The sequence below is a fragment of the Macrobrachium rosenbergii genome, chromosome 30 (assembly GCF_040412425.1).
Source record: "Macrobrachium rosenbergii isolate ZJJX-2024 chromosome 30, ASM4041242v1, whole genome shotgun sequence".
Taxonomy (NCBI): Eukaryota; Metazoa; Arthropoda; class Malacostraca; order Decapoda; family Palaemonidae; genus Macrobrachium; species Macrobrachium rosenbergii.
This window is the reverse complement of record NC_089770.1, coordinates 20,983,769-21,004,580: the sequence shown is the minus strand read 5'-3', so window position 1 is coordinate 21,004,580 and position 20,812 is coordinate 20,983,769. Positions and strand designations below refer to the sequence as shown.

The following is a 20,812-nucleotide window of genomic DNA, read 5'->3' as shown; positions in this document are numbered from 1 at the left end:
GGTGTTAAAAATCTGTGTACTTGGAAGTTTGGAGGTGTAAAAAATCTTCACCTGCAATTTGGGAGGGATAGAAGTTTTGCACACCTACAAATTTGATGGCGAGGAAAGACCTGCAAGCCTAGAATTATAGAGGTGTGAAAGTTTCGCTCACCAAGGGTTTTGGAGGTGTGAAGTCGCCACTGTGTGTTGGCTGAATAAATATTAATGAGCAATTGAGAAATTTTCTCCAAGTTGGGTCCAAGATTCTAAACAAACGCTGGAGCTTACTGTTGATGTTGTATCACAAAACACTTTTTTACCTAAAGGGCATCCATAGATATTATTATTTATAACAAGGACACATTCGTATTTAACAATTCAAATGGCCATGAATTAACCGAGAAGCCTTGGCTGCTTAGTACTCTCATATTTGTGAACGTGAAGAACGAGGGAAGAACTATAAGCATGACCCGTAGCAGATTAAAAAATGAGCAAACAATCAAACGCCTAACACAATTAAGTAAGTGACTTTACGAGAAAGCAGATTTATAGAGCACTTCCCCGTATTTTGCAGTTTTCATTACTGTTTGCAGAGAAACAGTTAGCCATAAACCTCTTCCTTTACACAATCACAGAAGCGCAAATTGAATAGACCATACCAGTTGTACTTAAATTTATTACAAGTAATATCCCATTTATTACAGAGTTTCTCACTGACAAGAGTAAATAATCGCTGAATGGCCTAAACTATGATTCACTCATTCATTCATTTTTGAATGACTAAGTATTCACCTGTTTAATCCAGAATTCACCTGTTTAACCCAGAATGCCTCCTTTCAATCGACAGGTTTACTTGACGTCCGAGAAAGAAGACGAGCCGGAAGTTATCGAAGTGCGGATATGGAGCGACGCCGTGGCCAACTTGACCTTGATGGCCCTAGGGTCATCGGCACCCGAAATCCTCTTGGCCATCATCGAGGTCATTGCCAATAAATTCGAGGCGGGTGCCCTGGGACCCGGCACGATTGTGGGGTCGGCAGCTTTTAATCTCTTCGTCATCAGTGCCGTTTGCGTCCTTTCGATTCCCAAAGGAGAAAGTAGAAGGATTAAAGACATAAAGGTGGGAATGGTTGACTGAACTGACTCTTGGGATTTAATTATTACTGGCTGAGAAAGTAAGCGAAGATTTAAAGATTACGATCTTGATAAATATTTGGAAATTGTAATGAAATACTAAAGGCGAGAGGAAATTTCCTGTCTGAAATACTCTCATCTTGATTAATTTTAAATACACTTAAATTTACACAAATGTGAAAAGGATTTTTGAGGCCTGGCGCTTGCGTTTGTAGTCCTTGCGGAAATGTTAGTTACTCCCTGCTTGAATTCATCCTTCTCTTCTCTTTGCCTCGAGGCAAGTTATCCGGCACGTCGACCGTTGAAAGTCAGTAAATAAATAAATAAATAGATAAATAAAGATATTTTCTTCGTTATTTGTAGGTGTTCGCCGTGACGGCGGTGTTCTCCATCGTGGCGTACGTGTGGCTGCTCATCATCCTGAAGGCGGTGACTCCGAACGAGGTGGAGGTGTGGGAGGCGGCCGTGACCTTCCTCATGTTCCCCCTGCTGGTCCTGCTGGCGTGGATGGCCGAGAAGAACTTCTGCGGGATCCCCAATAAGACGGACACGAGTAAACAGATTGAACTTGGCAATTTCCAACCAGGTGAGAGTAAGTTGATGTCGTTCCATGATTTCAGTTTTTCTGTTCCAGTTGCCACGAAACTGTTGCTCTTAGTTTTGCGCTTCTTAAAACAATCACTTCCACTACCACTACTACTACTGTTACTACCACTACGGGCGCTGCTGATTGATGGTGATGTGCTGCTGTGATGTTGCTGCTGCTGCTGCTGCTGCTGGGTGGGTCTCCTCTTCCTCCTGCTCCTTCTGCTGCTGACACTGCTGTTATTACTACTGCGTGTTGCTGTGAATGTTTTAGGGGGAAAGTTGTTGGATCTCACACACGGAGCCCTACGGAGCTCCGAATAGCTAATTAATAGGAGGGGTGCGACGGGTTTCGTCCTGTTATTACTACTACTACCACTACCACCCCTTGATTCTGCCGTTGCTACTACTACCACTACAACAACTACTACCACCACCATCCCTACTCTTACCGTAACCGATGATTTGGCTGTGAATGTCTCCAGAGGATCCGTTCCTCTACAGGATCGTGAAACCCTGGAAGGAAACCTTCCGTTTGCTTCTGAAATCTCCCTTTCCTCCCCATGAACCAGTTTACCCATCACCATTCCTTTCCTTCATCATCTCCCTGTCACTGTTTCTCTTTCACCGTTTCCCTCTCATCATAACCTCACAATCTTTTCTCCTTCATCATCCCTTCAGCATTTACCCCTCACCTTTCCAACCAGAACTTCCCCTTCATCATTCTCTGATTCTTCGGCCTTCTCTCTCCATTCCCGTCCCCATTTCCCCTCTTCACTGTCATCTTTCTTTCCTTCTCTCTCTCTCTCTCTCTCTCTCTCTCTCCCTCTCTCTCTCCCTCTCTCTCTCTCTCTCTCTCTCTCTCTCTCTCTGGTTCCCAGTGTTCTCTAAGTGAGACCCACCGCTCACACTTCCAGACCAGAAACTCCCCGAGACCCTGTACAGCTCGCACCAGGATACTTCCCGGAAACGCAGGGGCCAGACTGCGTTGGTGGCGCCCCCCCACCTTTTCATTTTCTCCCCTTCCCCCCTCCACCCGTCGCCCTTTTCAGCATTAGTTGTGTGGTGGGAGCAGTGTTTGTAGATAACAGCATGGTATTGTATATAAAAATATTGTAAGGAAAATGTCCACAAGGTATTCCAACAAGTATGTGTTGTATGGTGCAGACTTTCATATACGTTAAATCATATATGCAGTCTGAATAAAATATATATATATAGTATATAATATAAATATATATATATATATATATATATATATATATATATATATATATATATATATATATATATATATATATATATATATATATATATATATATATTTATTTAAAGTAAAATACTTTGATAAACTGATAAAACTATTACATTAGAAGATACAAAATATTTTTTTCATTATAGATGACAGATAAGAAAAATGTCAACTGTAGAAAAACCGGATTTTGTTGTCCTAATTTGAAATTTAAAATTTTTCCTAAAATGAGCTAATTATCGTTGAAATTCCTTGTGGACATGCTGATTGAAATCTTAGTTTCTGTGTATTATTGTCTTTATTAGATTCTTATGTGTATATATTATGTAGATTCACCAGATCGAGTTCAAATGTGTGAAGTATTTAGAATCGTATCATTAGAAAAGTGAAAACACGTAGAACAGGTGGATGGTGATCCTACATCTGGCAGACATGCACGGTAAAAAAATGAGCGGGAATTAATGTTTTTTGTTTTTCAAATATTCGTCTGTGTATTCATATCAGTGATTTGTAATGTAGGTTTTCCAGTAATGTTATATTTTAGTACTCTGAGAGCAAATTTTGTCATGACTTAAATTGATTTTATGTGAAGAATATACACAATTACACACACACACACACAAACACTACATAATGTAATTTTATTAACCACAATGCCCTCTTGGCATCTCGATTTCCCCACATTTAGAAACGCTTGTAACTTCGAAGCCTTGTTCCCAATCAAGAAAGAAGCGAAGTTATTCTGATGCCCGGCCGAGATTTGTGGCCAGGTAATTATCGTTACCAAATTCTCTACCCAAGACCCGAGATGGAGTTTCGACCTGGCATCAGAATGACTACATTTTTTTCATATTTAGAGCTAGGCTTCGCAGTTACAAGCGTTCCTAAATGTGAAGAAATCGAGAAGTTAAGAGGCATTGTGGTTTGCGTTCTAAATGTGAAGAAATATATATAAGTTAAGAGGGCATTGTGGTTTATAATATATATATATATATCCGGTATAAAAAAGTTACCAGAGATTCTAAATATATATATATATATATATATATATAATATATATATATATATATATATATATATATATATATATATATATATATATATATATATATATATATATATATATATATATATATTATATGAAAATGCAGACATCCTTACTTTCATACACATTCATCAATCACCACATTGTTTACTGTTATTTTAAGGGCGCTGTTGACGGTGAGGCCAGCAGCAGAAAACGAGAAAAGTAAAATAATCGCTCGACTTTGCTTTCATGCATGTTACCAGATGTATGATTATTATCCACTCCGTCAAATTGTTCCTAGTTAGCAAATCACGGAGGAGAAGCTATATTCTGTTCCGTGTACGATTCATGTACAGTAGATGAAGAATAATGCAATTGGGATTTATTTAAAAGTTCCCCATGAAAATGGTGATAGACTGGAAGTTAGATTTTGTTAATAGGTTGGATTTTAACTGTGTTAATATTGATATGGTTCATGTAAGCAAGTGAATTTTGGAAATTTTGTGATCATCTTTCAGAAGATGTTTATATTCTTGATTTTAATCTAGCCATATTCAGAAAATAGTATTTTTGAAGAATGTTTTTGTTTGAAGAGTGTAATACAGTTTTACCCTAAGGGACAGATTTTAAAGAATTATTTTGTTTTAAGATAATAATTACGGCGTTGTTTTGGTCAAGTTTCTTGAGAAAGATACGTAAGGAGTATAATTTAAATAAAAATGACTTGAAATAAACGACAGAAATCCTGATGTTCATTTTTGTTCATCGACTATGTTGTAAAGGGTTCCGTGTTCATTTTAGCAGTCATTATTATCATAGTCGCATTATTCAGTATGCTGTTTATTCAGTTTATCCAAGTTAGTAACTTGAATAGTATTAACATTAACAATGTTGTAAATTAACAACCAATAACAGCATGATTAGAAAGCATGATATTTGATAGATGTGTAACACTGGTATCTTAGAGTTAAAAAGTTATCAATGACTGATTAACATTTTTTTTTTAATTTATACTATATATATATTCTATATATATATAAACAAATATATTGATAGACAGATAAAAGTTTTGAAATAACAAAGAAGAATTAAGTCTACCATATGTACATGGGAGTTTACGCAGTGTAAAATCGATCAGGCCTTATAAATTATGTATAGTATGTTAAAGCCATGTCCTTTGTAGCAGAAAATTACCAAATTACTTTTAGTAGTTACAACACAAATGTATTACCTCCGCCAACCAAATTTCAAAGTTAGGCATTTGGCCGTGTCTAATTGTTTTCTGTCTGACTGTCTGTCTTTACATAGCGTATCTCAGAAAATTTTTTTTGCATTTCAATGAAATTTCCAGGAGGAGATTTTACTAGATTTTGAGGTAGATCCTAATCCGGTTGTGGACCTGGTTCTACTCACAAAGGGTTAAGTCAGTTATGTTCATCGTTATCTTTCATTTAGTTATTTATTGCAGGTCATCAGTTTCTGCTGGATTTCATGCTTCTTTTTTTTTTTTTTTATTCTGGCTTTATTGTGGGGTTTTCTTGTACATGTCATGTTAATATGTGTTTGATTTACGTGGGTACATGATTGCAGAGAACCTGTGTCCATTGCAGTATTTGCTTCTACTGAAGAGAAGTGTTGAATTATTTTATATTTATGCATGCAAGTTTTTTTTTACGTTGTAAATGATTAATTTTTTAAAGTGTAAATTGATATATCGTCATTTTTGGGAAGATTAAAAATGCTTTTATATTTGCAGAAATGAGATAATTTGAATATTTTTGTGGTCCAAACGATTTCTTTTAAAAGTTTAAGTTGAAATTATTGGTGTAAATGTTTGTAATTGATTTATATTCATGCAGATAACACACATAGGCATTCATTGTTGTCCAGTTATTTATTTATAAATCTTATTACTTCTTTGCAAAATGAACGAAGTTGTTTTGAATTAGATTTTGGAAATTAGAGAGTCTTAGGAATTTTCTCTTATGTTATTTGCGTTGAAAATTTTTTCCATTCATGAAATATTTACGAACACATTTCAGAAACTGTAAAATATGCAAGCAGCCATCAAGACATTTTTGTGCATAAAATAAGCCATTTTGGAACACTTTTTTTTTCTATAGAAAAAGACAATATTGAAAATGTTTTCTTTCGTTCTTTCATTTCCAAGGACGCTGGAGGTATCAGCCAAGTATGATTATAATAGGTAATTGCAATCAAAAGTTTCATGAGTACTTTGAGGAGGAGAAAATGCTGTGAAAGCAATCATTCAAGAATGCTCTTACACAGACGAATCAATGTGCATGTATATGACCATATTTATGCACATTTACTTTACATACGTGTATGTATTTACATACTGTGCCCATGCATACACTAATATACACAGTTGTGCTTTATTTGTATGAGCTGAGTTACCCAACACTCTCAGCCTCATTTATTTTGCACCACAGGAAAACCAACTGTTGAAAGTCACTCGCTTGCTTGCAATGTGAAAAGGATTTTAATGACTGTCTTATTTCAAGCTGTTAATGTAAGTACTCACAGGGCAATTTGTCAGTTCATAATGTATTGGAAAGCACAACTGTTTTTTTTTATTCAAGAGAAAATCTATTATAAACACTATAGTCCAAGATGCAAGCTTACTGATTCTTATCGGTAAGTGCTAACAAACATAATGAGTTCGAATGCTCGGTTGGAACTTTTAATTTCAGATGCACTAATAACCATGCGACACAATAAAGTCCTGCAGTTAATATGCCTATTTTTGTTACTATTACCAGTAATAGACCCGCCCCCAAAACAAAATGGTGTGCACATTGGTTACATGACCAAGCCTTTGCATCATCATCAACTTCTCGAAATCCTAACTGAAGAAGACTTGGACGAAATCCTGACTGAACAAGACTTGGACGTTTACAGATTAGAGGTTAGGTAATAGAGCCTCCTTGGGAATGCAAATCTAATTACCTCTTCATGGGATAAGACGCTCTTCACACCCTTGAATTAGGCCATTCTTGCCCTCTTTTATGGGTCAGATACTGTTTAGTGTAAGGAGAGGCGTTTCTCGAGTGCTTATGGGAGGAGAGAGAGGGGGGGGGAGTTTTTCGCGCGTTGTTTGCTGTTTCCTGTTTCCTGGATTATCAGATTCTCGGCAAGCTGTTTTTTTTTTTTATGTCTTAAGAAGATATTTTGTAGGTTTCGTCTTTAGCAAAAACAATATCCCTAATACTGACTTGAAATGAGGTTATTTTTTCCTACAAAAGTGTACTTTTAATAGAGAGGCTTTCTCAAAATTGTACAAGAAAACGAAAGCAAAAGCTGATAGATGAAGCTCGGAATCATAAAAATGTGACTGCTTGGTTGTATAGCAAACACTTTCTCAATTCCCTGGGGCTTCACAACCATCGACTTGTTTAGCAACCTTACTCGGTTAATATAATGATCACACTACAAAAAATGGGGGTTGACGGCGTAGCTTACATTCAGGAACAGTAGTAATAAAAGTAGTTTTAAAAAGCAGTGTCACTGGCTGTCAAAAAGCCCGACAAAATACAGTAGAAGACATGGAATCTTTTTGAAGCAAAGAACGAAACAAATGGATAAAAAAACCTCCTAGTGAAAAGAGAGCCATCTTTATACCGAAAGGATAAAAAACCCACGAAATATTTTCAGATACAAAATACAGTTCACGTTCGACACTGAACTTCCTGCTGTGACATGTGATCCCGTTTGTCGCCCTTTGTAGGTAGCTGAAGGGGCATGCCTACCTGGCCTAAGCACTCTTGGGAGCCGCCCCTCCGTCGTGTTGGGTTACTACAGGTCTCTTCTGAATGTCCGTTTTTAACCCTTTTTTTTATGAAATTTGCAAGGCATGTTTGGGCCAGCGTTGTCGTTGTAATATTTTCAAAACATTATTTCAAGTTGGTGTCGTGAATGGAAAATATTGCTGATGTAGGATTATCCAAAAAATACTGCTTTTTAGTGTTTTTTCCATTAATATCTCTGATATCAAACATTATTGAAGTGGTTTTTTAGGCCTCTTTTCTTTTTAGACTTAACAATGAAATATTGACTGAGTCATTTCAAGTACTGTCAACATATTTGCCTTAGTCCCATTCCTCAAAATATAGGCAATGCAGGTATAGACATTTTGCAGTAACATGGTTTTTCAGGATTTTTGGGGGTGAAGAATATGAGTTACTTAACCAGAATTGTTTACATTCAGTAATACATTATTTACTCTCTCTCTCTCTCTCTCTCTCTCTCTCTCTCTCTCTCTCTCTCTCTCTCTCTCTCTCTCTCTCTCTCTCGTTAAAAATATGTTGCGGTACCCAAACACAAAGCTAGAACATCGTTAAAAAATCCAATTAGGTATAATGTTATTGATGTGATTTTTGTTAATTCGTTACCAATGAAAACTAGCTGTTTTCCACAGCCTTTGAAGTTCATTGAAAACAAAGACAACAATTGAAAAGTGAAAAAATCCGAGGACAGTGTAATATTTTGTATGTCATATTGCAGAACAATTACAGCGTACTTGCAGTAGGTTGCAGTTCTGTTTTTAGGTAATACAGTAGGCAATTACTGTTTGAATTAGCGTTTTTTTATGTAAATCGACGTTTATTATGCTGGTGTTCTTTGAATTCTATATTTTTGAACTGATACGTAATTATGACAGGTTCTCGCTGTTTGTTGAAGTTGAATTACAATACATAGCTGAGGTAATGCTGTATTTTTAGAATTTCTGCTTCAGTATTCCACGCTTTCCGGGATCTTTTCTTTTCCCATTGACTCGTTGACGTTCACAACAGACCCCTAAGATCTGTTTCAGTTTGTTTTGAAAGGCCAAGTGTTACACGCCTGGTTAATTAAAGGTTAATTCCACCTTGTTCCGCAATGTATACAGTAAGGCGCCCCGCCATCCTTTTTCACATAGCCTTGCCGACTCAAGCCAACTAGAGAGAGAGAGAGAGAGAGAGAGAGAGAGAGAGAGAGAGAGAGAGAGAGAGAGAGAGAGAGAGAGAGAGAAATACCCCCGATCCCCTCCTCCCAGTGCAAACATAAGACAATCCTGAATTCACATCTCAAGCTTTAATGAACGTTTTGAAAACCCATCTATAACTTTCGAGATATCCTGCAGACAGACAGACAGACAGACCTCTTCCTGACTCTGAGGGAAGAGAAGCATTAATGATTGACAGAGCTGGTGGAGGCTGGTTTAGATCCGGGCGGCCTTATGCCAGTATGGGCTTTTGCCCAACGTCATGACTATAAATATGTTTATGTGCTTTAGGAAATGACAGAGACAAGAGCAGCATCCCCCGTTTTCTTTTATTATATATAACTTTATGGTATTGAACTATGTGCGCATTTTTGGTCATAACCTAACAATTAGTCCCATATCCCACGACCGGGCAATATTAAAGGCCATAATTTACGTGAGAGTATTTTTCTTAATAGTTGCTAAGCACAGCAGTTCTGAGAAAGTTTACGATGAACATCAGTTCTTTAAAGAACCTGTTATGTTCAGGTAGTTATTATTGAATTTCTCAAGCACCTTAACATTTAAAAGAAATTTTGTACGTCCAGCAAATCATTAAGGAATATCATAAGCAGCTCTGTAAAACTTGCCCGTACACGGCAGTAGTTTGAAGCGTTTCCTGCACAGTATACAAAACTTCGAATTTGTTACTTATGTACATTGATTCCTGAAAGAGTTCCTTGCCTACAGAATTTCTTTCCGGTATATTTTATGTACATCAGTATTATACGCTCCTTCTGTATACTGCTGTACTTAAGAGCTTTGTGTGTATGACAGAGATTTAAAGATTTTAAAAACTCTTTGAAAAGGTTGTAAGTACAAAAGTTCTTAAACGCTTCCCAATGCTTTAAAGTCATGTACAGTAATTGTTGAAAGAATTTCCGATGCACAGGAGCTCTTGAAAGCGTTTCCTGTGCAAAGCAATTCACCAAAGAATGACGGGTGCTATGTACAGAAACTAAAAACTAAAACAGCGTTTTGTGTGCATTGATCATGAGAGGCTCTTAACTATGAAAAAACAGTTACGCCAATAGAGACTTGACATAAAATACATCTCGTATCAAATACACCTTGCACATTTTCCGCAATATTCTGTTCCGTGTCAACATCGCTCTTATTTTTAAAAAGAAAATACTGAAAAGGAGATCAGGAAATGTTTCCATGGTAACCGGATGGTGCGCTGATGGTAACGTTATGGTATTCTGTCTATTTATGCAAGTCTTTGTAAGGCAACTGCTTTCCTTCCATTATTATTATTATTATTATTATTATTATTATTATTGTGGTAATGAGTATTACCGATAGAGTTTTCATTATTCTGGCTACCGTTTAGATATTATTATTATTATTATTATTATTATTATTATTATTATTATTATTATTATTATTATTATTATTATGCTGAAGCCATATAAAAACAGAACTCTGAAGTGAAGCGTTATTAAAATGCACGGAGCGAGCCTCATTAATTCTACTAACGAGGGGGAATTATGACGGAGGGGAAAAGATGGGAAGTCATTTAGTTACCCAAATAGCGCCATTCTTTTTCATTTTCCAGCGATGACTCTCTTTTGGCCTTAGACTTCAAATTCAAGGTAGTATGCTCAAACTGAAGGTGTGTGGCAGGTTAGATAACATCAACAACAACAGGTATAATAATAATAATAATAATAATAATAATAATAATAATAATAATAATAATAATAATAATAATAATAATAATATGAGATCTGACTTGAGTAAACTGAAAGAGATGGCAGAAAAGAGGCTAAGAAGCAAGAAAACAAGAGAGGAACTGAATGAGAAATACAAAGTACAGGAGAAGGGACTAAACAACAACACAGTAGAAGATATAAAACAGAGGCTTAAAGCCAAAGCACATTAGATCCAAGGGTACATGGACTGGAATAAAGGGTACCAGGTATCACACAACAAACATGCAACATGACTTCAGGAAGTCAAGGCAGAAGAAATGGGAAGAATAAAACAAAGGTTCACCGAGATCACGGCAGACAGTCAGACATCAACTAAAGAAAATGCCCAACTGGAAAGCCCCAGGTCCCGATGAAGTCCAGGGATACTGGCACAAAAACTTCAAGGCCCTACACCCACGAATAGCAGAACAACTCCAGCATTGTATCACAAACCACCATACGCCCAAATGGATGACCACAGGCAGAATATCCTTAGTACAGAAAGACAAGAACAAGAGAAATATAGCAAGTATCACCTGCCTACCAATAATGTGAAGTTACTAACAGGTATCAGTGAAAGGCTATACAACTACCTAGAGGATACAAACACCATCCTCCACCAACAGAAAGGCTGCAGAAGTGTAGGGGCACAACAGACCAGCTCCTGATAGACAAAATAGTAATAAAGAATAGTAAGAGAAGGAGAACCAACCTAAGCATGGCATGGATTGACTACAAGAAAGCCTTCGGCATGATACCGCACGCGTGGCTTATAGAATGTCTGAAAATATATGGGGCAGAGGAAAACAACATCAGCTTCCTAAAAAAATACAATGTGCAACTGGAGTACAGTACTTACAAGCTCTGGGATAAGACTAACAGAGGTTAACATCAGAAGAGGGATCTTTCAAGGCGACCCACTGTCCCCACTACTCTTCTTAGTGGCCATGACAAAAGTACTGCAGAAGATGGATGCTGCGTACCAACTCAAGAAAGGAGGCAACAGAATTAACCATCTGATGTTCATGGACGACATCAAGCAGTATGGTAAGAGCATCAAGGAAATAGATACCCTAACCCAGACTGTAAGGATTTTATGTGGGGACATCAGGATGGAGTTTGGAACAGAAAAATGCTCCTTGGTCATCATACAAAAAGGCAAAGTAACCAGGACCTAAGGGATAAAGCTACCTGACGGGAATAGCATCAAACACATACAGTAGATGAGACAGGATACAAATACCTGGGAATAATGGAAGGAGAGTATATAAAACACCAAGAGATGAAGGACGCTATCAGGAAAGAATATATGCAGTCTTTAGGCGATACTCAAGTCAAAACTCAACGCCGGAAACATGACGAGAGCCATGAACACATGGGCAGTACCAGTAATCAGATGCAGCGCAGGAGTAGAGGAGTGGACGAAGGCTGAACTCCGCAGCATAGACCAGAAAACTAGGAAACACATGACGATACACAAAGCACTACACCCAAGAGCAAATACAGACAGACTATACGTAACACGAAAGGAAGGGGGAAGAGGGGTACTAAGCATAGAGGACTGCGTCAACATCGAGAGCAGAGCACTGGGGCAATATCTGAAAACCAGTGAAGACGAGTGGCTAAGGGGTGCATGGGAAGAAGGACTGATAAAAGTAGACGAAGACCCAGAAATATACAGAGACAAGAGAATGAAAAACAGAACAGAGGAATGGCACAACAAACCAATGCACGGACAGTACATGAGACAGACTAAAGAACTGGGCAGCGATGAAACATGGCAGTGGCTACAGAGGGGAGAACTCAAGAAGGAAACAAGGAATGCTAACAGCGGCACAAGATAGGTCTTAAGAACCAGATATGTTCAAAGAACAATAGATGGAAATAACATCTCACCCATATGCAGGAAGTGCATTATGAAAGACGAGGCCGTAAGCCACATAGCAAGCGAATGTCCGGCGCTTGCACAGAACCAGTACAATAAGAGACATGATTCAGTAGCAAAAGCCCTCCACTGGAGCCTGTGCAAGAAACACCAACTAGCTTGCAGTAATAAGTGGTACGAACACCAACCTGAGGGAGTGATACAAAACGATCAGGCAAAGATCCTCTGGGACAATGGTATCAGAACAGATAGGATGATACGTGTCAATAGACCAGACTTGACGTTGATTGACAAAATCAAGAAGAAACTATCACTCATTTATGTGGCAGAGTGGACGAGAAAGAGAAAAAATTGATAAGTATCAAGACCTGAAAAGCGAAATAAGAAGGATATGGGATATGCCAGTGGAAATTGTACCCATAATCATAGGAACACTAGGCACGACTCCAAGATCCCTGAAAAGGAATCTGGAAAAACTAGATGCCGAAGTAGCTCCAGGACTCATGCAGAAGAGTGTGCTACTAGCAACAGCGTACATAGTGAGAAAAGTAATGGACTCCTAAGGAGGCAGGATGCAACCCGGAACCCCACAGTATAAAAACCATCCAGTCGAATAGGATGACTGTGATAGACCAAAAAAGAAAATAATAATAATAAATAAATAAAATAATAATAATAATGTTGCTATTTGAACGAAGATTTTCTTTCTTTAATTTTTAGTGAATAGTTTACCTTTAGACATCCATTGCTGCCTATTGTGCTCAGTCCTGTAAAGCTGGAGCTGAAATAATAATAATAATAATAATAATAATAATAATAATAATAAAAATAATAATAATAATGCTACTGGAACTAATAGCATGGTGATAAAAAATCATAATATTCTGTACCGTTAGCAAAGCGTGCCTGTAGAAAACAGGTTATGTAATGGTGGCATACATTTATAAATATAAGTTTAATATTTAAATTCATTAACCTTGTTTATATTACTATACGTGTATACAGTATTCCGTGTAACGTCATTTGATATATTTATATTACATAGATACTCAGAGGATTTGAAATAGGAAGATGAGAGAGAGAGAGAGAGAGAGAGAGAGAGAGAGAGAGAGAGAGAGAGAGAGAGAGAGAGAGAGAAGGGTATTACGAATTGAAATTTAGAGATACTGTAAGTTTAGATAAAATGATTGTATAGAGAAAAAGGAAGGGACTTCTACACGACTAAACGCTATGAATGAGGCAGTGGCACAGGCTGTGGGTGAACTGCGTCGTTGCTTAGTGACTGGTGATCAAAACTAAATATAGCCGTAAATATGTGTGTGCTTATGAGAGAGAGAGAGAGAGAGTAGGGAAGGAGAACAAATTAGGGCTAAATATTAGCCTGCAAATGCAAATTTGTAAGTCAAAGAGACAGCCTGACAGGCGTGAGGTTCAAATATTTATCATCCTTTGGAATAAATGTGTTCGTGAGAGAGAGAGAGAGAGACTATATGTAGGATTTAGGCCCAAGGCCAAGCGCTGGGACGTATGAGGTCATTCAGCGCTGAAATGGAAATTGAAAGTAAAAAGGTTTGAAAGGTGTAACAAAGAGGAAAACCTCGCAGTTGCACTGAGAACCAGTTCTTATGAGAGGGTGGAACGTAAGATGGAAGAAAGAGAATGTGAACGGAGGTATAGTAAAAGGAATGAAAGGGGCTGCAGCTATGGGCCGAAGGGACGCTGCAAAGAACCTTAAGTAACGCCTACACTGCACCGCATGAGGTGCACTGACGGCATTAACCCCCTACGGGGGAGAAACTTGAGTTCGTAATAAAGTATTTCTCACCGTTCCTCTCCTCCATAGCCTCACATCCGTATCTTTGCCTGCCAGGAGGCTTTTAGCATCGGGCAAATTCTTGGGAATCTATGATGGATGGAAGTGGAAAAAGTGCCCTCGCGCTGGGCCACTTCACTCCGGCATCTGCTGCTGCTCCCACTGAAGTAGAAAGAAAAATAAAAAGACATTCCTATTCAGAAAAAACAAGTAATAACATGTAGTACAGTACATGTGATTATTTATTTGTTTTTTCGGTGATTGTTTTACATATTTTCGTGTTTTGAATCCGTTGTATCAGGTATTGTTCATCATCATTATTATTATTATTATTATTATTATTATTATTATTATTATTATTATTATTATTATTATTCTGAAAAATGTTTGACAAGTCGAAAACAATATAAAAAAGGATAGTTGAAAGAAGAGCGCACTCTTGCATAATTCATCATTCAACTATTGAATATAAAAAAGGATAGTTGAAAGAAAAGCGCACTCTTGCATAATTCATCATTCAAATATTGAAATATGCCCTTTTTTATGTGGTTTGGAGTCTGCCCCTTTATATTAGACATAAATCATTATAGAAGGTTGTAGGTCCCCAATCACCTCATGGAGTTTTAATTTGTGAACGTGCCATTATAAAGGACTTTTGTTAAAGAACCTTAATTTTTTTATCTTTATCAAGGGCAGAATATTCTAAAAGCTGCCTTGTGTTGGCATGGACGCTTGCTCCCAGAGTAGCCCGTAATAGCAAGGTAGTCCTTGTTTACCAAAATTAATTGTCAGTAACATCATAGTTAGTGAAACATGGCAATGCAATACCGTAGAGTTTGGAGACACCCCGCCTTCGTTTCTAGTCCTTTCATTCGTCATGTTTCAGTATTTTTATGTCAATTTGTTTTAGTTTTTTGCTTCATTTCGGTAATGTATAATTTCATATTTCTATTTATGATACAAGGAATGTCTGCATTTAGAATATACTATATGTATATATGATAAATGTGTTGTAATTGATTTCTTTGACAACTAACGACACAGCTTATAATGCCGTTTAGTCGACAAATCCGTACAAGGGTTCCAATGATACAGCTATATCTTATATTTAAAAAACTTTGTCATTGCTCTTGCAACAAAGCACCTTCAAAGAAAGTTGTGTGCTTTGTAAATTTGGTGGTTTTCAAATGATAAGGAGAAAGAAATAAAATTAAATAGGAAAATCATTAGAACTCTTAAATTCTACTGTTCAGTATTATCTAGTAGTACAGCTTTTACGGATGGTCCAGTGGCGTATGGAATTGAAATGATTATTTTATTTTGCGATATACTCTCTCTCTCTCTCTCTCTCTCTCTCTCTCTCTCTCTCTCTCTCTCTCTCTCTTCATGTATACTGAGTATATATATATATATATATATATATATATATATATATATATATATATATATATATATATATATATATATATATATATATATATATATATATGTTTGTGTGCACATAAACTTTTCATATACGTATTTTAAATGATTTTACCTTAAATTCATATTTCCATCAATATTAACGGAATGTAGCATAAGGTCACCTTGTCCTAATTCCTACACTGTATATAAATATGTTCATGTAAGTACAATCTATACGTATGTTTTCGAGTGGTGTTTTGCTTTTGAATCACGCTTTATTGGAAATCTTTCTGTGCTTTGGCGCTTGTATGTGCGTTCATGTGTGCACAGATTGATTATATTGGTTACACAAAACCGAAAACATTGCGTGCTCATAGGATGGTAATCTGCAAATCAAAAGCATTTTGTGTTAATAGAGTAATCATCGGAAAAACATATGAAAATTGATGTTTTTAGATCTCTTCATGTATGAACAAAGCCTACGACTTAAAAACTTTTTTTTTTCGTTTCTCACCAATTACAGATGTTGTATGATTAGTATGTGACGAATGCATTGAAGGTTGGGCATTTAATACATACCATTTACCTACAAGCACTTGCACAGGAGTCCATCATACGATGTGTATACATCACAGAAAACACAGTGACCTTGTAACTTAAGTGTCCTATGTATATTGCTTCCACCTCTTGCTTATGAATAATTTATGGATGACAGGATTGATTGATTTAACATTAGATTATCTGGTGTCACAAAAATAAGACAGTTTTACTGGCAACTTATATTCAATATCTTCACTGACCATCATTGTGAAATCTATTTTGGAACACACTCACACACACACACCCACACCCACACACACACACACACACACACACACACACACACACACACACACACACACATATATATATATATATATATATATATATATATATATATATATATATATATATATATATATATATATATATATATATATGTATATATATATATGTATGCATGTATATATGTATATATACATACATACATTCTTGTGAATATATATACAGTAAAATTTGCGTATTACATGTATCACGCACATTTATTGTACACAAAACCATCTTTATGCCATTCTTGACGCTACCAAGGTGTGACCCCAGTGAACGCTAAATATATATAAAACGTGAAAAAATTCTTTCTGGTGATAATAATGAAAATATTCCCTTCTAATTGCTTTCATTTGTGCTTCAGGATCATCAAACCGTAAGTAATGGAGATTTATTTTTTTTTTATTCACTTGTAGTATAGTTGAATGTTTGCATAGGATATGTTAGACACGTTTGTGTAGACTATGAATGCTATAGCCGTTGTTATGGATGTCTATAAACGACCATTAATCGTGTTTAAAACTAAAAATAGTTTTATTTAAGTAATCTGCATTATTAAATATTTTTTATTAAAAACATTTTTTTTTGCAATTTTATTTACAAGCTAATTAAATTTTAACTTTGCTTAAAAAATGATGCATTGTGCTTTGTTATTTTTGCGATTATTTACATTTATATTTTGTGTATTAATTAAATGTCACAGTCCCAAAGGTATTTTTCACTAGTTTCGTGAAGCACAACGTTACACAGCTAATCTTACAGTTAGTGAACAACTTGCATTCGATCAAACCACTTTTAAATATTTTTAAACCTCCAACGAATTTTTGCGTGTTCTTTATTTTAGGGTGGCCAATATCTTAAATTTCTGTCACAGAGTATAGTATTTCTAGTTAGTTAAATACTATTAGTACACCAAAATGAAATCGTCAAAACAATATTCTTATACACAATAAAATAACGCACGGCAGACTTTTTTTTATATAATTTAATATACACTTCGAAATGTACTATACACACATTTGTTATTGCGGTCAAACCTTATTTTAAAAGTGCTAGAACAACACTGCTTAAAGTATCGGAAAATTCTTGGTGCTGTAACAATGAACAAATTTTTTTTCTTTGCCTTGCAAAGTCACTTACCACCTTTGAGAAATACACTCGCACACCCACACTTGTAAGTGAATGATAAATCGAAGCATCACTGATATAACGCCCGTCATCCAATCGTTGAAATCCTCGCATGTTCCTGTTTTGTTGTCGCTCGTAGCCATGACTTTGAGTATAGCGTGTCGAATGTAGATGAATTATGAGAGTCGTTGTTGTGGCTGCACTAAAAGGCCTCTTTGCCCACATCGCGAAACTGGTGGGAGGGTTAGCAGCAGAGGTCCTGCTGTGATGGGAAAGAAAGTTTGCGACTGTCTTTGGAATTTTAGTTAGTGATGGTTTCTGTGATTTTCGTCATGTAGAATGCCCGAAGGCCTCCATGTGTAAAACTGAAAAAATGACAAGAAAAAGTTATTGTAAAATATTGATGGACTTAACAAAATTGAATTTAGACAATTCAACAAACCAATATATATATATATATATATATATATATATATATATATATATATATATATATATATATATATATATATATATATATACATATACATATACATACAGTATATATATATATAGTTTGTAATCTCAGATTACCTGTAGCAATTGAGAAACACTGCATTGATGAAATTTTTTAACATGTCCATTCCTAAAGGTTTAACTCACTCTCTCTCTCTCTCTCTCTCTCTCTTATTTCTTCAATCCTCGTTATCATTAACGTTCTAGGATTTTGAAAGACACAATAAAAGGAACCTACGAAAAGTGAGGAGCAAGGGTAAAAGACGGTTGAAATGATCGCCGAAATTTATAGCGTCATTCATGTGACGTCATGTAATTAAACACAGTTTGCGGAATTGAGGTTATATTAGTTGACTCTGCAAAATGACTGCTGGCAGTTTCGTATAGCAGCCCGTCAACGACCTGTAATTTATCAGCGCCCAAATATGGACAGAGATTAACGTAAACTTTCGCCTATTTCTCATTTGAATGGGGATAATCACGAAGATATTTCCGTATTTTATCACGAAGATATTTCCGTATTTTATGTTGTTTACAAAATTAAAAAAAAAATGTTCCTTTAACAGTTTTACTAGATAATCGATAAGAAATTTATATAATTTATTTTTTGACATTGCTTATGATGAACGCCATCGTCTTAATTGGCTTTTATGAGGACTGCAGTCCACTGCAATTAAGTAATCAATAATTCTCAAAGGTGCTATTTTATTGCCACATGGTTCCTGTCTGAAATACGTATGATATACTGGTACAAATAGTACAGGGTGCGCATAATAAATTACTGCCATTTGCGCATGAGATTGTGTATGTGTATATGTATATGTATATATATATATATATATATATATATATATATATATATATATATATATATATATATATATATATATATATATATATACATACATATATATATATATACATACATATATATATATATATATATATATATATATATATATATATATATATATATATATATATATATATATATATATATATATATATATATATATATATATATATATATATATATATATATATATATATATATATAATGTGTGTGTGTGTGTGTGTGTATGTGTGCGTGTGTGTGTGTGGTCACCCCACCGCCCACCTTAAATAAGGGGCAATCAGGTAAAGTTGGCACCATTGGCTAGGGAGGGTGAAGCATTCAGCTCACGTTCCCTGGTCCCTTGGAATTGGCTCCGGCCTACTGCCCATCTATCCACCCTGATGTAATTGGGTACCAGAGCTCTATGGGGTTAGGATAAAGAGCGAGGCACAAACAGCCTCACCTCTAAACATCTGCTAAGATACAGGAAGGATATCCCCTTGCAAAACCAAGCAGATTCCCACACTCTTCAAATACAAGCTTCATTGCGTGGTAACAATCACGGACACTTCATGTTAGTAAACACTTTGGGAGCGGTTGATCATGCGAACCACGTCATGTGGGCGAATTCCTCCATCCAGCACCTCTCTCCTCCATTAAAAAAAGAGGGAGGAGAAAGGAGTAAAGAAAGAAGCGGTCTTGTTAAGAAGGCCTTGCTTGCTTGATAGCAGTGCGTGTGGAACGTGACTCGGAAGGCCTTGTCGTGTACATTGATCGTGAACTGCAAATAGAGTGATTGCCGATTGCACACGTGACAGAGAGAGAGAGAATAATACAAGTAAGATATCCATAGATGCTTGCATAAAATTTTCGGGGAATGTGAAAAAATGTACTTACATCAGACATACACAAGGAGGAAGGTTTTTGTATTCAAATGTACACATATACTGATGTAAACACCAGGAAGTGAGAGAAATTATGTACATTCAGAGACACCATAGCAAATTTCAAGAAAATTAAGAGATGTAGGGAGAGTTTTCACAAACATAGGTATTTATTTGCTCGAATACATAAGGAGAGAGAGAGAGAGAGAGAGAGAGAGAATCTGCTCAATCTGAAGTCTATTGTTGACCAGAAATCTATATTATTCCCGTCAGACCCCGTTGTAATGACATCACGCACTACGGGGCTATTGGTGTTTTTTTTTTTTTTTATATTGTCAGTGGGGGTTTGGTCGTTCTACGAAGGTAGAATTACTTTCTATTTATGTTCCCTATAATTTATAGTTTCACTTTTGCTAATGGTAAGAAAACATGGAGGTGTATTAAAATTTTTATCACTGTTCACTTCTCTTGATATTTTGCTTAAAAGTGTTGAATTATTACGGAGAGTTTCCGTAATAATATTTGGCCTGAATTACCTGCGCTCTGTAATTCCTGAATTACGAACATATTGAAGTAGTGGTGGGGTATGGGTGTGTGTGTGTGTATGTATATGTATATGTGTGTATATATATATATATATATATATATATATATATATATATATATATATATATATATATTATATATATATATATATATATATTATATATGTATTATATTTATATATTATATATTATATATATATATATTATATATATTATATATATTATATATATATATATATAT

The 20,812-nt window shown here is 35.8% G+C and overlaps 1 protein-coding gene across 13 annotated transcripts in view; it reads left to right on the top strand.

The window, feature by feature from the left end:
* Window positions 1–20,812, top strand: part of LOC136855123 (sodium/calcium exchanger Calx-like) — a 249,375-nt gene that overhangs the window by 167,581 nt on the left and 60,982 nt on the right. For 8 of the 13 annotated variants that reach the window (XM_067131983.1, XM_067131978.1, XM_067131975.1 and 5 more), the window contains exons 4-5: window positions 827–1,099; window positions 1,477–1,699. In XM_067131983.1, coding sequence (XP_066988084.1) covers window positions 827–1,099; window positions 1,477–1,699 — 496 coding nt within the window. Of the gene's footprint in view, window positions 1–826; window positions 1,100–1,476; window positions 1,706–20,812 lie in introns of all 13 variants that reach the window. The other 5 variants (XM_067131981.1, XM_067131980.1, XM_067131976.1 and 2 more) reach the window with 1 other exon arrangement.